At 38.4% G+C, this 18710-nt stretch overlaps 1 protein-coding gene across 2 annotated transcripts in view; it reads right to left on the bottom strand.

Moving 5' to 3' along the window:
- The window catches only part of LOC149554988 (uncharacterized), a 148372-nt gene that overhangs the window by 108346 nt on the left and 21316 nt on the right, over nucleotides 1-18710 (bottom strand). The window contains exon 2 of one of the 2 annotated variants that reach the window (XM_089829021.1): nucleotides 6223-6344. The exons of the other annotated variant lie outside the window; for it this stretch is intronic. Within the exon in view, the coding sequence (XP_089685147.1) occupies nucleotides 6223-6344 (122 nt within the window). The remainder of the gene's footprint in view (nucleotides 1-6222; nucleotides 6345-18710) is intronic. 2 annotated transcript variants of the gene reach the window in all.

The raw sequence follows: 18710 nt of genomic DNA, 5'->3' as shown, positions 1-18710 counted from the left end.
TAAAGAAAAATTGAAGTCTCAATCGCACAAGGCTTAAAAAGTTGGTGATAGCAATAAGGTGATGTAGAGGATGAAGTGCCACATAAGGATATGCAAGAATATGCTACTACGCCTACAATCGGAGAAAACAAAAGCCTACATGACAACAACATGGTTAAAGAGGGTATTTGCATGGAGATGCAAATAGTACCAGTGAACCATTTCATGGGCAAGCTCTACAATCTGTTAAGTATGAAGTTCTTCCTTATCTAGAACATGTGGCAAACAGGACCGTTATTTTTCAAAAAGAGTGGCCTCTACATGGGAAAAACAAATTGCAAATGAGTCTTGAGATTCCAGACCATCATTCTTGGGAAGTGATTGATGGCATGGTAGCTTGGGAATCAAGCATTGATGTGTTTGATGATTAGCCTTAGTGGGATCCCAACTCAGAGAATGGCAATGTGTATATCTAAGTGGCACAACGAAAGCTTGACAATGAATTACTAATATCACTTACATCCAATTGTGTGCATGCAATCTCGTGTTGCAGTATGGATATTTTGACAAATATGGCTTCCAACATTCGCATTTGGTATGCAATCCTAGAGCGGATTGCTTGAAAGGCAAGCAATCTTTAGGTGGTGAGGATTTGTAATGTCCCCAATTTTAAAAGTAAATTAAATTAATTCATTTTATGCCAAAAATTAAAAAGCGGAATCTCTAATTAATTAATTTAGTTACAAAATAAAGAGGGCCAAAATAATAAAATAATGGTTCAATTACGGTTATGTGTATGGCCTCGAAAATAATAATAATATCTCTCAAGCCCATTTATAATTTATTCGTTTGTAGTGTCTTGGTCGTCATTTGTAATCCTTTGGAAGTTTCAAAGCCATATATTAGGTCGAGTTAGTTATTGTTGTAGGTATGTCACTTTAGTATTTTCTTGTGTCTGCAAATTCAAGTTGGAGTTCAGTTGTTCACCATTTTGGAGGTGAAAGATCCTCTCTACTTGAGTTCAGCAATTTTGGTAGGAGTAATTTCTCACCCTCCTCTACTCAACTCTTGGTTCGAATTATTGTAATGTGAAGTGTTATCATTATTGAATATAGTTTTCCCTTGTCTATGCAAACCTCTATCTTTGTACACTAATATCTTGTTTATGCAAACAATTTGTACTACAGAGCATATTGTCTATAACATCCAGTTTTCCCAGGTCTAAATTAACATCTAACATACTCAAAGAATACAGTTACTACTTCGTTTCATACGAAGACAGTTATATCATTCATGTTCATGTGAATAAGATTTACCGTTAAAAATCAGTTCGACAAAATTTCTTAACTAAAAACTTGAAATACCATCAAATGAAATTACTACAGAAATTGAAAACCACATACCTTGGAAAACTGAGATTGAAATCAAACTAAGGATGCTTCTACAACCACCCGAGTTAGACCACAAATACACTATAAAAATTTCAAATGACAACTATCATCTAAAAAGCACTATCTTAAAATTAAATGGTAATTTCAATTAAATACCACTATATTTTAAATTAGGGCATCACATACCACTGTATCAATTAGGGCATCATTTACCATCGGTTGATTTAGGGCTTTCAATACCGCTATATCACTTAAGGCTTCCGCCACCACGAATTCACTTAGGGCTTCTGCTACCACGGATTCAATTAGGGCTTCTGATACCACTATATCATTTAGGGTTCCAGTGATCTCTCAATCAATTAGGGCTTCAGATTCTTTTCCTTCCGATTACTTAACTGTGACAGTATCTCAAGATTAGAAATATGCTTATATTTGATATTCATATAAATGAAAGGCAATCCATGAATCTATCTCTTATATCTAGGTGTAAAATAACAGTAACAATGAAATAACTCAATTTAATCTTTACCTCCTCATAAATAAAAGTGATATTACCTGTTTCCGTTAAACAACTGACTGCATAGCTTATCTCTGTCTGACTCACGACTGACATCTTGGGGAGAGGTGAAACATTGTCAAGGGCTTAACCACCCAACCTCAGACCACAACTTATCCCCACACGATCTCTAAGAGAAAGGCCCTCCCTACCTGGAATAGACAGGGGACATCTTGCCATCCACTAGGCTTCTTGGTAATTAACTCACCGTATGACTTCGTAGCAGGAGATCACAATAACAAGAATATGCATGAGCTATTAATTGATCCATATTAAAAATGATAAACGTTGTTCGTTCATATTTGATACTAATTCATAGTATTAATGATTCATTTCTCTCACCTCATCACCCATCTCCATAGCTACACAGTCGGGTGAATCCCAAGTATTCGAAATTCTCAAAGCAGACAACTCTGTCAATTATTCAAGAAGATTACATACATCCAGCATTTCATAATCTGTGATTACATAATTATGTTCTTTAAAGATTTCAAATTCGAATGTTTAATTAATTAAATTAATCATAATTGAATTCTCTTCCGCGTTCTTGCAGACCCTCTACACCTCCTCACCATTTCAAGCTACCGTGCCGGTGATTCCTAGGTGCTCACAAGTTTATATCCACTATATTGCTTTACACCTATTCACCTATTATGGTAATACTACCGGTGAATTCCTCAATGTTCAGATTACATGATTTCAATTCCATCTCGAATCAGATATAAAAGGATGTATTAAATTTTGAGCTGATATTTATTGAACATGATTAATATGCTTTCTTGACTAAATAACATCAATGATTAACCAACTCCATATTCTAAAATCTATATATTATTCCCTTGCATTCAGCCTGAAAATAAGTAAACATCAATAATATGGATTCTATGTAATAAGGGCATAAGGATACAACTGGTGTGGTATATGGAAATGAATAGACGACCAATTTCTATAATATATGTATTTAGTTTTCGGGTACTATATGAAACCCGTCAAGCATTATAAAGAAATACAAGAGGGACATACATGGTTCGACAGTAATCTTACTTGACACTTTGGTTATATTGAATTACTCTAAAATCGAGGGTTCCGACTCCACTTATCGGTTTTGATTTCCATGACAAGAAACGCAAAGCAAAATCTTAGTTGGTATTAATCTCAACCGGGATTTATCTCAGTCGTAACTATTCTCAGTATGATAAAAATGAATGCATTGATTTATTACGCCTCTATAATTTCCGGATGATTCTATGATCGGGTAAGAGAGTCCCACGACTTGATTTGATTCCCGTGGCCAAGTAGGAGAGAGGAATATGGAAAATAAAATGAGGACGGTATGAGCAGTAATAACAATCGAAATTTGGTTTCAGTCATTTTGGAAAGCACCGATGGCAGAGAACAAAAAGATTGAAGGAAGAAAAGAGTAAAAGATAGATAGCCAATACGATCATGAGACTCCAATATAAAAGAATAACTTGGCTCTTCGACTTCCAACAGTTACAAGAAGACTTTTCGATTCCTCCACAAATTCAAATTCCATAGCATTAAATCGATTTAAACAAAAGAAGGAAAGATAAATAAAAGGTTGAAAGATTATGCAATTCAAATCGTCAAATATTAAATTGATTTTCATGCCAAGTGTTAATCGATTAAAAGTAAGAAATTATAGTTTGAATATTATAATTCAAACAATATTATATTTTGAACATTATTATAATCACTTATTTAAATTATTAAATTATGATGATGTTAAATCATTTTATATTAAATGCACGTAAATAAATAATTATTAAAAATAATATGACGAAAGATAAATTAAGATCCTTTAAGATATGTTTTATATTTTAACTCAATTATATTAATTAAATTATTTATTGAATAACTCATGCGGGTCCCACAAATGTATTCTGTTCCAAGTCGCTAGGTCCTCTACCCATTTGCTCAGTGATGGTGATGCTCCTGCCTAATTCTTTTTTGACAATGCTTCCACCCCACTGATATGCTCCCTACAAAGAATTCTCTACCGTTAAATTATATTATCATAAATTATTTGAATAATCACAACGGTTAACCATCTTCTTAATTCCATGAATTCGTGATTAACGATCAACTAACATGTCATCTTCACTTGAAATCATAATGAATATCTTACCATTTCACCAGATATAACAAATTGAACTACCAATTGACTTCATGCAAACCTCAACGGCTATATTTCAAGTTAGGTCTAAAATTGGGATGTAACATTGTCATACCAACTGGTGTACGACAAAAGTTTGAACAAACACAAAGGAAATGTGTATGTACGCCAAGTGTTGCAACTTGAAACTGTGCACCCAAGATCGCCTTTGGACTGAGATTGCCTTCGTTGAGTTTCCCTTCGGGTTTAGAAGTTTAGAACCCCTTCGGATTGATATTCCCTATCGGTCAAGATCACCTTCGGGCCAAGATTGCCTTCGGGCCAAGTTTCTCTCCATGTTGAGTTTCCCTTTAGGTTGAGTTCGACTTTGGGTCAAGTAGCCCTTCAGCCTGAGATCGCCCTTTATGCTGAGTTTCCCTTCCCCTTGGTTCAAGTTTCCCTTTGGCCCGAAATCATCTTGGCAACATCACAATTACACTATTCAAAAAATGTAGAGTTGCTCTAAAAGATAATCCAATAAAATAGGTAGCTGAAATAAAAATAAATTTCATTTTTCTTCATCATTTGGTGAATGTTTTTATTTGTAGCAACGAAAATAAATTGTATGAAGAAAAAAATTTAATCAAGGATGATTTATGTCATAAGTTTTAAAAACTCAAAGAACATAGTATTTGACATCGTCGAAAAATCAAGGATTATTTGGCATGTCTGGGTAGGGAATCTAAATTGTATCCATGCCATATTGTATCCATATCTGATATGGATACAAGGATACACACGTCCAAGGAGGAATGGGTGAGTTTCCAGCTAAGCTGCATCAAACACTAGCCCCCACCCAGTCTGGACTTGCAGCAGTGCCCAGATTGTTTTGCAATTGTCCCAGAATTCAAAGCTCTCCCCACAAAGTCCATTTCCAGCATTAGATAAGTTAAATTGCAGGTGTATCCAACCCATTTTCCTGTTTATTTGGGTAACTTTGATCCATTTGCCACTGAATTCCTATACTTAATATTCGACATTCAATTAGAGTACTCTCAAAGTATGTTTTGTTATTATGTAATATATCATTAAGTATGTACAATATGAAAAAAAGTTAACCAATTTCCTAAGTACATACATTGAAGCAGCTTAAATTTCAATTCTCACTTACGGATAATGAAAGCATCCACCTACTACTTTTAACTTGTAGTCAGAAGAGTTAAGTTTCACATTAATTTTGATTTCCACTTATATAAGGGAAGGAGACACCGGCTTCCTGCCAGAAGACATGGCATTGGAAAAAAACAAGAGAATCTTTTCACTTTATTTTTCATCTTTATCTTTATGTCTGCTATCTCTAGGAGGGATTCCTCCATTAGCAGGTTTTTTTGGAAAACTTTATCTATTCTGGTAACACACCTCGTACATTCTTTTTCACAATGTGTTTTTCAGGATGTCCCAAAACTTTATTAACAAATTTCTTATAAGCTTTTTTCCAAAATCCTTTTACACGAAGGTGAGTTGGGGACCATTCATATGTAAATTGGCAAGTCTAGTGGGCTTTCAGCTCAAATACCTATGTTTGTAGTTGTACAGTATATGTCACAGTAAGAATTAACTTTCAGTTCCATTCTGATTATGTGAGGAAGAAGTCACTGGCTGTCCCCAAGAGGGCAGGGCATTAAAATAATTCATACTTGCCAGTAATAGTGGATAGTGATAACCTTTCATAAGCTGCAAGAAAAATGCAGTACAGTCAATGGCAGAAATCAAGGTGAAAATTAAATTGTTTTACATATCTGTGTATTCGACTTTAGTGCTCAGATTATCCAGATTCTCTGCCATCTCAACTATGCCTTCATAATTTTAATAGAGCCATTGCTTTTCCGAGAAAATGAAGGAAATTTTTGAAAAATTTCACTTTTTGCTTTTGTGGTTAATCTCTTTAGGCTTTGTCAAATGCTAGTCTAAACATTTTGCACATATTATAACTTTTATATTATTGATAGAAACATTTGTTTTTCAAACAAAAAGGATTACAAGTTCGTCATTTATAGAACAAAAATAATATGACTACAAAGAAAGAAGTGACTTTACGTAGTGATGCTCTAAGAATTGCTAAAGGGTAGTATAGCTAAACAAGAAGAGGCCAGATAACCCATTCTAAAGTTGGAACTTACCAAAGATAGGTTCTGTATAGAAAAACAAAGGTTGATATAAATATAGCTACATACACCACCTCATCTCCAACACCTTCAATAGTAGGCATGGATCCCACAAACAATTGCTCTTCTGGTGCCACCTGTGCACAAAAAAGTCCCTGAAATTATCTGAATATTGACCACAGGAATATGTGCTAAAAAGGATTCTAGAACTCATACACTATGCATCTATGTCATGTTCATTTCATTGGAAGCTGCTAAGGCAAATCACCAGAAATCCAGAGTCTGTCCTGCAAGCAATCTTATGCATATTATGCATGCTTTGAGTTCTCAGAGTCTTGTTCAACCAATAGCATTTAAAACAGATCAAAAAGCTCTAAAAATATACTCAGATTAAAGGCATGCAGTAATTAAAATTGCATCCCTATCCTTCACAGTTAAACTTATGAAAATACTTAGACAAGCTAATACATTTTAATTTTCTCTTCACTAACATCAACCACACAATTAATTGCTAGCAATAGCATAATTTCACATTTCAAAATTAACTGTTAATAAACTAATTTACAGAGATAATGTCCTACAAAACTACAAATTAATTAAATTGAAGTTTTTATATAAGACTAGTCAATAAAATTGAGAACAAAATGAGTCTGTAATAGAACTCGTCCACACTGTTTGGAGACTGATTCTTGAGCCAACTAACAAATAGGATATAGATCCCCCCCCTAGGCATAACAAAATACAAAAATGGCGGGGGGTAACTAGACATAATTTGTACATGACTGTAAAACAACTCCACGGATAACAAAACTGTTTGATATTGTTGCAGTACTAGTAAAGCAGGAATAACAACCATACTAATAAAACTTAAACACCCCAGCCATCATTGGCCTCCAGATCCTTTAACATTTGAGCAGAATATAATTTGTCATTCCATCCCACTGCATCATATTCATTGACATCAGAAACAGTATCACAACCTGGTGTATCTGCATGATCTTCACTATGGCTGTAGAGAGGCTTGCTTTCATTACCCCGAGAGCAATGGTGAGCTCTTTACTTACCACCTTAGGAGACTTCCGATACCTGCTAGTTTTAGCGAGTCGCTTGCTGCCTCTGACATGCTTGATTCACTTGCCTCTGCCATCTAGGATTTTGCTCTCCATTCTATTCCTCACCGTTCCCCTCCCTCTCTCAGAGCTAAGCGCTGAAATACTTGTCCTATGAATAAATGGTTTGATATTGATTGCAAAGCTTTCCATTGCTTTGTTCACGTCGCCTTTGAGACTCAGTCTCCTGCCTTCACCCATCAGCGTCTTTCATACCTCCGTTTTCTTCGCCACAAGAAATGTTCTTTTGCCTCTTTTCACTGCAAAACCCTCTGCTCCACGCTTATTCAAAATCCCTAGATCTTTTGGCGTACCCTTTTCCCTCGGTGCTCCCCCCCGTCCTCCACTCTCGACTACCATTCTCTAACCTCCCATATCATTATGCTTTACGACATTCTTGGGCAGCCACCTCTTCACTCCATTCCACCTCCATACTGCCATTTGTTCACCTACTCCAGTATTATTGAGGCCATCAGATCTTTGAGATGCAGCAGAGCAACAGATGAAGAGGGTTTCCAGGCAGAACTTTTCAAGCTTGGTGCTTCGATTCTCGGATCTTACCTTCCTACACTCTTTAATAGAGTGGTTTGCACTAGGTTTCCTGAGTCTTGGTCTAGACACGTGGTTTACCCTATTCATAAGTCTAGGCCTGCTTCTGATCCAGGTAACTACAGGACTATTATGATCGGACATACTTTTGCCAAACTTTATGCCACTGCTCTGAACACCATGTTCTGTAGTGAGCTTGATAGAAGAAGCTGTAGAGCTAAAGGGCAAGCTAGTTTTCAAGCAAACTATCAGACTATGAATCATGTATTCACACTGCGGGCTATCATTGAGAAGGCTAGGCACCGCTCTCAGAAGGCCTATTGTTGTTTTGTGGACTTCCATAAGGCTTTCATTCCGTTCCTAGGTTGGCCTTATTTTAGAGACTTCATGAGATTGGGATCTCAGATATGTTGCAAACTGCTATTATGAGGCTTTATGAGAGAGTAACCGGTAGGCTCAAGACTCCAGAGGGCTTTTCTGTTCCGATTCAAAGCACCATTGGGTTGAAGCAAGGCTGAACTCTTTCTCCTACACTATTTGGTTTGTATATTGATGAGTTGGAGGATATCCTTGTGTGCTTCTCTCAACCGAGAGATGGGTGCTATTTGCATCAGGTCTTGATCTCCATTCTCCTTTTTGCTGATGACGTGGTTCTCTTGGCCTCTTCTCCCGACAGCTTGCAAAGACTCCTTGATGGTTTGCCTTCTTTTTGTGATCAGCAGCAGCTTGTGGTCAACTTGTCTAAGACTAGAGTTATGGTCTTTCACTGTTTAAAGACCTCTCATCTTCATTTCTTCTTTCAGGGTCAGGAGGTTGAGATTGCTCCCTCTTATATGTATCTCGGTGTAAAGTTCTCGGGGTCGCGCTTCAGCTTGAGACCAGCGATTCAGTCCAGAGTTAGTAAGGGCATGGGTTCCTTGGCTTTGCTGGCAAGACAATGCTTCAAGCATCATTTCCAGGATATTTCGTCCAAGTTGTCCCTTTTGGATTCCTTTGTTCATCCGACAGTTCTCTATGGCTCGGTGGTTTGAGGGCCTTCTCTTATTGCTTTCGATTGGAATTCTATTGAGAGGGTTCAAACATTGATGTTACGACATATCATAAGATGTCACAGACTCGCCCCTCACAACATTGTCTTAGCTAAGTTTGGAGCTCATCCTCTCAAACTTGCCACCATTTTTACTTGATTTGGTTTCTTCATCGGCTTCGTGGTTTTATGGAGTCGGGTGTTGACCAACACAGATACTCTCATCTCGCATACTGTTCTTCTATTGAGATTACAAGATCTGACACCTCTACTAGGTCTCGTTGTTGGTACGCCCAAGCCACCTCTTTGTTGGGTTCGATTGGTATTGAGATAGATCATCTTCCTCCTTACCAGTTTTCACTTGATGTTCCTGCTCATCTTCTCCCCTTGCATCAAGAGTTGAACGAGCATGTCAGACAGGATATTTATAGATAGTACATTACCACTACCTGGAGTAATCCCCCGAGAGGTTTGCAACCTAGGATGGCCTTCTATCCTAAGCATTTCTTGAGATTTAGGATGGTATTATTGTCTACCCTGCTTATCTCTATCGGCGTTGGAATCATGCCTTACAGTTTTCGTTAGGCTCATTCAAAGATGGTTCTCACCGCCTCAAGGCTCAGACCGATCACCATATGGATCGAGCTGATCGGATATGTTAGTTGTGTACTTCAGCAGAGGTTGAGACTGAGATCCACTTCATTTTTTGATGTCCTCTTTACTATGAGATCAGAGGGAGATTTCACTGCCTTTTCAACGATTGTTCTTCTCTTTCGATATTCTTTAGCTATATTGATCAGCGATGTCTTGCACTTTTTCTTCAGGAGGCCACCCCATCTTTGAGAGATTATCCTACGGTCTTTTATACCTCAGGGGCGTACTTCAGACCAGCTCATTACTGCCTTTTTCTCTCCCTTGTCTCCTCCACGGGGTTTGAAAAGGCCTTCCAGTACTTCTCATTCTAGATCGGTTAGACACTACACCAGTCTCTCCAAGCAACGACCGTCCTACAGTGGTCTTATACGGCATTCTAAGACTATGGATCGTTCACGGGTTTACCCCTCTATTACTATTTTCTTTGTGACAAGGAAGGACCCTTAGTCCTTACCTTGTCTTCGTTCTTGTTTTGTTTCTTGCTTTTGTTTCTTCCCAGTCACTGTTTGGTGCTTCTACTTTGGTCGGCTCTTTTGTTTGTATGCTCATTCCCATAAACCTTGTCGGTTTCTCGTGGACATTAATATTATTATCTTATCTTATTGTTGTAGCATACTTTCTACTTGCTCAAGGCCTTCCGCAATTTAAGTTTTTAAATTTACAATCTCCAATAAATAATTACAACATGCACTCGACAAATATTAGGCAACACTCAACTAGGCTGCTAGCCTACTACGCATACAAATATAGAAAATACATGCACTTAAGATGTTCTAAAAAGATATAGTGAACTTTACCAAAATAAGTAGAAATTCCTATAATTAACTTTGAATTCTTGAATTTGCACTTGGTTTTGACTAATTAAGACAAACACTCAGCAGATACTACACCACATCTTTAGAACTATGTTAATGGATCCAAACCCCAAGCCACTTAATCCAAGTCCAGTTCAAACTGGATTCAAGAACTACTTTGTTGCATCAAGGATCCATTGAGGTTTACTAATGACATAAGAGCATTCAAACACATGACCAAGTGATTCACTAAGCAGGCCCCTACACTATCACTGAAAATCCAAATCAAGTTGGATTCAAGAACTAGTTTGTTGCGTTAGGGATCTATTGAGGTTTACTAATAACATAGGAGTATTCAAACACATGACCAGGTGATTCACTAAGCAGGCCCCTACAATATTTCTACAGACACACTGGGTTTTGATCTTTGATAGTACAATATGAAACAATCAGATCTACTTCTAAATCTCAAATCTCAAACTTTGATGGTTTGACTCTCCAACAGAATCACAATCACAAGCAACAGAAACCTCAGCTTACTAACCACAAACATCATAATCTCTATCTCATCTTGAAAGTTGTTCTTCCTCCCTTTCATTGAACCCCCATGAGAATTGGATCCATAACTACAAATCAATGCAACACGAGGACTCGCACCCCCCTCCCAAACCTCGCAATCCCCGAGACATCCCCGTACCAGGTGCTTGAGCACCCAAGTACCCCCACCACTGCCATTCCACAACCATGTCGTGCCACTAGGATGGGTACTTGAATTTCTATTTGAATTTTGATTTTTGAATGTTACTATTGGGTATGTAATGTTATGTTCTAGTGTTCTACTTCGTCTTGTAATTTTGCTATGTTCAAGTATTTTAATCTGGTAAGTTATACTTAAACATCATTTCGTAACTAGCATTTCAAGTTCTATATATATTTCTATATGTATACTATACAACACCCCTCCCTACCTCATCCTCCCCTTGTCGTCATCCCCTAGCCCATTGTCCCCTCGTCTCGAAAACTTGTTCCGACATCACGTCGTCCCAACATACCTTAGTATTGGTGTTACACTCCTATAAATTGAATCCATCTAGAAGAAATTGAATTGAAGGAATTAATCAAAAAGGAAAATAAGTCCTAAGTAGTAAGAGTAGTTGAGAAATGAATTTCCCCTAATGGGATCAAACTAACCATTTTATTTTCTAATAATTAATATAATATTTGATTATGATATTTATAATTCATATTTACATGTTATATAGTATATATTTGTAAATAGTTTATATTTATAAATAGTTTTAATATATAATATAATGATGTCTCTTTGATCATCTAGAATGGCGGAGCACAGGAGTAGACCATGGTTTCGTGAGAATGGCGGTAGGCAGCGATGGTAGGTGGGGAGGGGAGCTCGAAATGGGTTGTGGCAACTTTGGAAGCCCCGCAAAAGCAGTATGGATCATGGGGTGGTTTCTTGGATCGGAACTGGAGTGGAAAAAATCACAAAAATTTTATGGATCTTTAGATTCGGAATCAAGAATCAAAAAAAAACCAAAGGAACTGGACAGGAAATAACTGGAAGTGGGTTAGGATGGAAGATGAACGACCTACAATAACTATATCGCTCACAAAAGACGCGCCGGTCACAATGGAAAATAAGGTGCTCAATATCCAAACAGACACAAAAGAATGGAAGATGACGGTCAACATGCTAAGGGAAAGGGCTTTCTTCATGAAGTGGGGAGGAGGATGGCCATCTCTTCCTAAAATGAGAAAGTGGATTAATGACAGTTGGGGGTTGGAAGTGTCTATCAAAACCCCGACTAATGGTTTCTTTCTGATCATAATGGACTCAAAAAGTGAGAAAACAAGGATTATGTATAATGGGCCCTTTCTGATGGACGGAGTTGGCTTCTTTATTAAAGACCAAGTCCCAAACTTTAACCCTAAACAAGCAAAGGTGGAAGAGGTCCCCATTTGGATCAGACTGTACAACCTCCCTCATGAATACTAGAATATGGAAATATTTAAGATGATACGAGACTATTGTGAGGTTTTCACACCATCGCCCCAAGTTTTTTAGAGACCCTCTTGTTCGGGCAAGCCCTACAATTTTCACAGTAGATGGGAATTTTTGGTTGCCCTAGCAAAATTTGGAGTTGTCCAGAGGTTTTGAATTGGTAATTTTACACCTTGGATGCCTTCAGACCAGGAAAGGGATTTGGTTTGTATTTACCTGGTGTGAAACTTGATTTTCTGGAACATGTAATATTGTCCTTAAGCCAAACAAAATTCAACAAAATTATTGTCGATGGTTAAAATAATATCTGGTAGGACAAATATTGCGAATTTTGGACTTAAATGGATTTTTGAAAATTTGATAGAATTGTATAAGCTTGAGCATTTTCAAAATAATTTTTTTAGATTTAGTCGCTTTGGAAAATCTTGAATTTTTTCGATGAAAAGAAATTTTTTTATAGTAAAATTGAAATTGGAGTATGACTTTCGACTGCTAGGAAAAAGATTTATTGTGTTAAAATTTGAAATTGTATTGCAAAATAGAAATTGGATTAAGTTGCAAAATCTCGTTAATTGGGTTAAAATTTAGCCTAGAGGATTTTAGAAATGTTAAAGAAAATTGGTAATATAATATTGAAAATTAATTTTGACTTGCTAGATTCGATTTTAATGATATTTTAATTGTCAAAATGTTCTTAAATGAAAATTTTGACATCTCCTGGGCTCACCTTGTTTCTATTTTGCAATTCCGGATCACACTAGCAATTAAATGGGGCAATTTCGCTATAAGGCTAGGTAATTTTCATGATTCATTTAAAATTGGGCCATTAATTGGAGCTCTAACTTGAATTTTTGTTTCCCTCCAGGCGGGTCAGCCCACTCTGGAGGTCAACAAGATGATATAAGAAGGGGCTTCCTCCCTCTTATTTCCTCATTCTTTCATCTTCTCTTCCTTGGATGTGCGAATTTCTTCTCCAACTAGGCGATTTTTGGGATCTGATTTTTCCATCTTTGACAGTGATTTTTCTTCCTTCAAGTTGGGCAATTTCTGCCTTAAGGTGATTTTGGAGTTTGAGGTCTGATTTTGCAGAATTGAGCAATTTTTTGAAGTCTAGAATTTTCTTCTTTGGCAGCGAATTCTTCCTCCAGCTAGGGCAATTTTGTTTGGTGAAAAGGCAAAGTGATTTAAGGTCTGAATTTTGGCAATTTTGGGCAAATTTGGAGAACCGAAGTTTTGTTTTGGAGCAGACTTTTCTGCCCTAGGGCAGCAATTTTCTTCAAATTGGACGATTTTGGCAAGGAGGTCAGAATTCAGTGTAAAGAGCAAATTTTCGCAAGGTTGGCAAGTTTTGATTTTCGCTAGGGCATCATATTTTAGAGAGGGACTGAATTTTCTAAAATCAGATCTAAACTTGAAGAGGCCCGATTATTGATAAAGGCAGATTTAAGGTAAAATACTCATTCATTTTTAGATGTTAAGATTGGTTTTAAAGGCGGATTCTATTCTTTGTTCTTGCTTGGTTCGTTTCCCTTATCTTCTTCTTGCACTTGTCATCCATCACTTCATCATCCATTGATAGGCTGAAGTTGGGAGATATAAGTGTAATTTTCATGATAGGACATTTGGAGAGGCAGAAATAAGCGAGACCACCATAGGATTGAAGTTTGGAGATTGATAAGAGTAATACATCCTAAGGTAATGAAGAGGCAAAAATAAGTGGTAGTCCCATCCCTAGGAAAAAAGTTTGGAGATGGATAAGTGTAGAGATAGGATTTGGAGAGGCAAAAATAAGATAGATTTCATCGATAGAAAGAAGTTTGGAGATTGATAAGTGTAGTCCATATCATTTAGAAAGAAGGGGCAGAAATAAGTGCTTTGGATGGTGGATGTTAGTGCAAGCAAGAACCCAAAGGGAATGAATATGAAAAAAGACAAGAAAGACATAACGCCTAAGACCACCTACTTCTCGAAAGTGAGGCGAATAAGTGACACCAATATCGGCGCAGTGTACATGGTACAATTGAAGGATAGATAGAAGGAAGAGCAATCCCCCATGGCAAAGAAGATCTACAAGAGCGGAATTGTACACGCGGTGGCTTTCCCTCCTACCTTGCCTTGTCTGGAATTGGTAATGGAGTGTACATCCTGATTTGATATTGTGACCAAGTCCATTTTTGAGGAAGGGAAGAGAGTGTTGACTAACATCAGCGGACAAGTGGTCGAAGAAGTATTCAATATTCCCCAGTGTAGAGGAATTCCAAAAATTGAGAAGCTGTTGGGAGAGGGTGCAGAAGCAAACATCGATGAGATTGGTCTTTTAGATCAGCGCACAATTTCTCAATCGAAGACTGAGGTGGGAAAGACTCAAGGGGGGACACAAAAATCAAGAGGCAAGAAATCAACTTAGAGATTGTTGGACGATGCTAGCAACATGAAGGGACAAACCCATTTGAGATTCAAGAGGGACATTGTCTCTCCTGGGCAGCCATGAAGTTCCTTACGTGGAATCTTAGGCGCTACAATGCCCCTGACAAAAGAAGGTTGATCAAGAGAGCTCTTGATCAAGTGAAAGCAGAAGTAGTATGCATTCAAGAAATTAAGATGGAAGAAGAGAAGCAGCAGAGGTTTTAAGAGTTAGACAAAGATGGTGTAATGTTCCCATTATAAAATAAATTATGTATCAAACTATTGTTAATGGGCCAATTGATTTAATATATCTCGGACCCGTTTTTATTTTGTTTTCGTAGTTTTCGTCGCCGTCAGCTATCTTTATACACCCTCGGAAAGTTTCCTGACGGGTATTTAAGCACGGCTTGTAGGTAGTCTTTAGGTAAGCAATTTGGATTTATTTTTGTAATGCGAATTCCTGTTGGGATACTCTATTGTTCGCCATTTCGGAAGTGAAAGATCTTCCTTATTTGGTCATCTCGGTTTCGGTGGGAATTAACCCTCACCCTATTTCGTCGCCTATAATGCTTCGCTTGAATCTAGCAAATCGGAGCACCATCTTTTCAACATATATATTTCTTGAAGGAATTATCTGTGTTCCAATCTTTATTATTTGGTGTCTGGATTCCATCAAAATCTGTGTTTGTGAATGAACAGGAGTGTTCTCATCATAGGGCTCAAATATCCATCCATACCATTTCTTGTCCTTGTCCGCAACTGCTTCTTCCTTGGCTGTACGGCCTTCACCCTCCACCCACAGCTCCGTACATTATCTCTGACTTCCATCAACCCCAACGTATGGCCTACTATACGACCATCTAGCATTCATTGTACATCCTCCTCTTTCCCCCCATCATACTCCTCCACCCATTGTACGGCCTAGAAGTTGGGGTCACCGTACTGCCTCATAACAATCCTCATCGTACGGCCACTTTTGAGTCTTCATACCGTACAGCTGCTCTAGCCCCCAAACCACCGTATGGCATTCATTCCCTCCACCCTATCCATACTATCACTAAAGCATACGACTTCCTCCTTCATCCAATACTGTTCGGCCCACAATTTTGCTATACGTGCAGTTACTCTGCACATCCCTATTCGCTGAGGTCAATCAGTCCCCACTCAGGATTTTGAAACATTACAATGGTATCATTGTGCTTCGATCCTGCCAGCCTGTGGACAGTGAATGAGAGTTTATAGCCGGAAAAGGACACATTTTGTTGATTGAATGGCTGCCGCACCAGAACTAACAGCTGCGAACTCGTGGCACTGCTAAGGGAACTTGTCAGGAATCAAGCACAGATCACTGATACTTAGCAACTCATGGAAGAGACTCTCGAGAATTTAGCATACAATAAAATATCCGGAGAACTGAATGGTCACAGCGCGGACTCGGTGTCAGATAAATCAAACCCTCCTCTAGCACACTCTCAACCTTTCATGTCGTCTTTTCCCCCACGGACGAAGGCACCACACGGAGGGAAACAACCAACATTTGAAGAGATGCAAGAACAACTAAGGGAAGACTAGAAGAATGCGAATTTTGAGGAGGATATATCCGACAAAGATTATGCGGATCTGAGAATGAGATATTCAGGAGGCAAAAACCAAGGATACTTTAACGATGCTCTCAAAAGAAAGTAAATATGTCTCCATTTGACGGATCCGAATCCATATCTGCGCAAGCGTGGGTAATGAAGGTCGATACTTACTTCTAGCTGAATCCTATGCCAAAAGAAGCAATCAAATTTGCGGCACTGCATTTGGAGGGAGTTGCGCATGAATGGTTGCATAATGGCACCACCACATTGGGGCATGATCAAATAACTACTTATGCAGAATTCACTAAGATTGATAGAGCGATTTGATGGAAAAGATCCGGAACTCAATTTCAAAGATTTGACACAACTGAGACAAACTGGATCGATCGACCGATATATTGAGGAATTTCAAAAACTCTCTGTTTGAAGTCGCGGACATTTATAAAAGAAGACGGATAGTGCTCTTCATGGACGGACTAATAGAACCACTGAAAGGTTGGGTAAAAGACTTCAATCTTGCCAACCTGTTGGAGGCTATTAAGAAGGCACGAAGCATGGCATCATCATCGACATCATCCTCTCGAAGTTACATCACAAAGCACCAGCGTTTCCAAGGGACAAAGATAATAAACCTCCACCTCAAGAAACCGCCATTGGACGAAGCTACCAGACAGGAACTCCGAAGGAAGAAATTATGTTTCCACTGCATGGGACCGTGGGAAAAATACATTACATTGAGGTCGTATCCAATGATGAGGATGAACAGGAGGAAACACTCGCCGAAGACAACCAACATCACGACGACACCAATTTGGTTAGTTTGAACCGTACAGAAAGAATTGCAGTTTTAGTATTACACAGAAGAACTATTGCCCTAGCTAGTAGTCCAAGGTGCACAGTTTTTCATGTATAGGGTACCCTTCAAGGACAAAGGGTTGCGGTGATGCTGGATAGCGGAGCCACTCTAAATTTCATAAACTCGTCTCTGGTGAAGCGAAGAGGCCTACCTACGGAGACACACGCAGGATTTCAGGTCAAGGTTGCCGGAGGGACTCTTCTGCCCTACACACACCTTGTTCCTCAGCTAAGTATCACAATGGAAAATCACATGGTGACTGAGGATTGCTTCATAGTGGACCTTGATGATATGGAGGTTATTCTAGGCACACAATGGATGGAGACCCTTGATGAATACATTCTGAGTTTCAAACGGATGGATTTCACTTTCGTTGTCGATGGAAAGAAGGTTGTTCTCCACGGAATGGCGAATGAGGGTTCGAAGGAAGTTTCTGCACATCAGATGGAAGCAATTTTTCAGCATGATGACATTGCTTGAGCCGCACATTGTTTTGTTTAGACAGAACCTACAAATGGGCAACAAACATCTCTCCAGGATGATGATCTCTAGAAGATTTTGAGCAACCACGATAAAGTTTTTATAGACATTCCTGTCAACACGCCTCCACATCGAGGGTTTGAACATACAATCGAGTTAGAAGCAAGAGTCAAACCGGTCATAACCACACCGTACCGCCATCTCAAGAAGTTCAAAGATGAGATTGAAAAGACGATTTAGGAACTGTTAGAGAAAGGATGGATCCATCCCAATTCCAGCCCTTTCGCGTCGTCGGTGGTATTGGTCAAAAAGAAGGATGGAACAATGCGCATGTGTGTGGACTACCGTGCGTTGAACAAAAATAAATAAAGAATAGATACCCCATTCTAAGGATAGATGAGTTGCTGGATGAATTACATGGCACTGTCTATTTTTCAAAAATAGATCTCCATTCCGAATACCATCAGATCCGCATAAGGGAGGAAGACATAGAAAAGACAGCCTTTCGTTGTCACTATAGGCATTATGAGTTTCTGATCATGCCATTCGAATTAACAAATGCACCTACTACATTTCAATCATGCATGAATCGCATTTTCAACAAACAATTGCATAAGTACTTATTGGTATTTTTTGATGATCTTCTTATTTATAGCAGGACATGGAAGGAGCACCTGAAGCACTTGGAGGAAGTCCTATGGATCATGGAGGAACAGTCTTTGTTCGCCAAGAAATCAAAGTGTGAATTCAGTATGACAGAAATATTGTACCTAGGGCATGTTGTCAGTAAATATGAAGTTCAAGTTCATCAAGAGAAGATTCAAGCTATCCTTGATTGGCCTCCCCCAAAATCACTCTCCGAATTGCGAGTATTTTTTGAACTGTGCAGTTACTACCAGAGGTTCGTTAAAGGATTCTCTCAGCTCAGCACACCCTTAACAAATCCGACAAGGAAGGGGTCTTTCCAGTGGAATGAAAAGGCACAACTCACTTTTGATAATCTGAAAGAGGCAATGAGCACTTGT

Source organism: Cupressus sempervirens, chromosome 5 (genome assembly GCF_028749045.1).
Source record: "Cupressus sempervirens isolate cs-2001-9-10 chromosome 5, ASM2874904v1, whole genome shotgun sequence".
NCBI classification, from domain to species: Eukaryota; Viridiplantae; Streptophyta; class Pinopsida; order Cupressales; family Cupressaceae; genus Cupressus; species Cupressus sempervirens.
The sequence above is the reverse complement of the archived record's forward strand: the minus strand, read 5'-3'. Positions and strand labels throughout refer to the sequence as shown.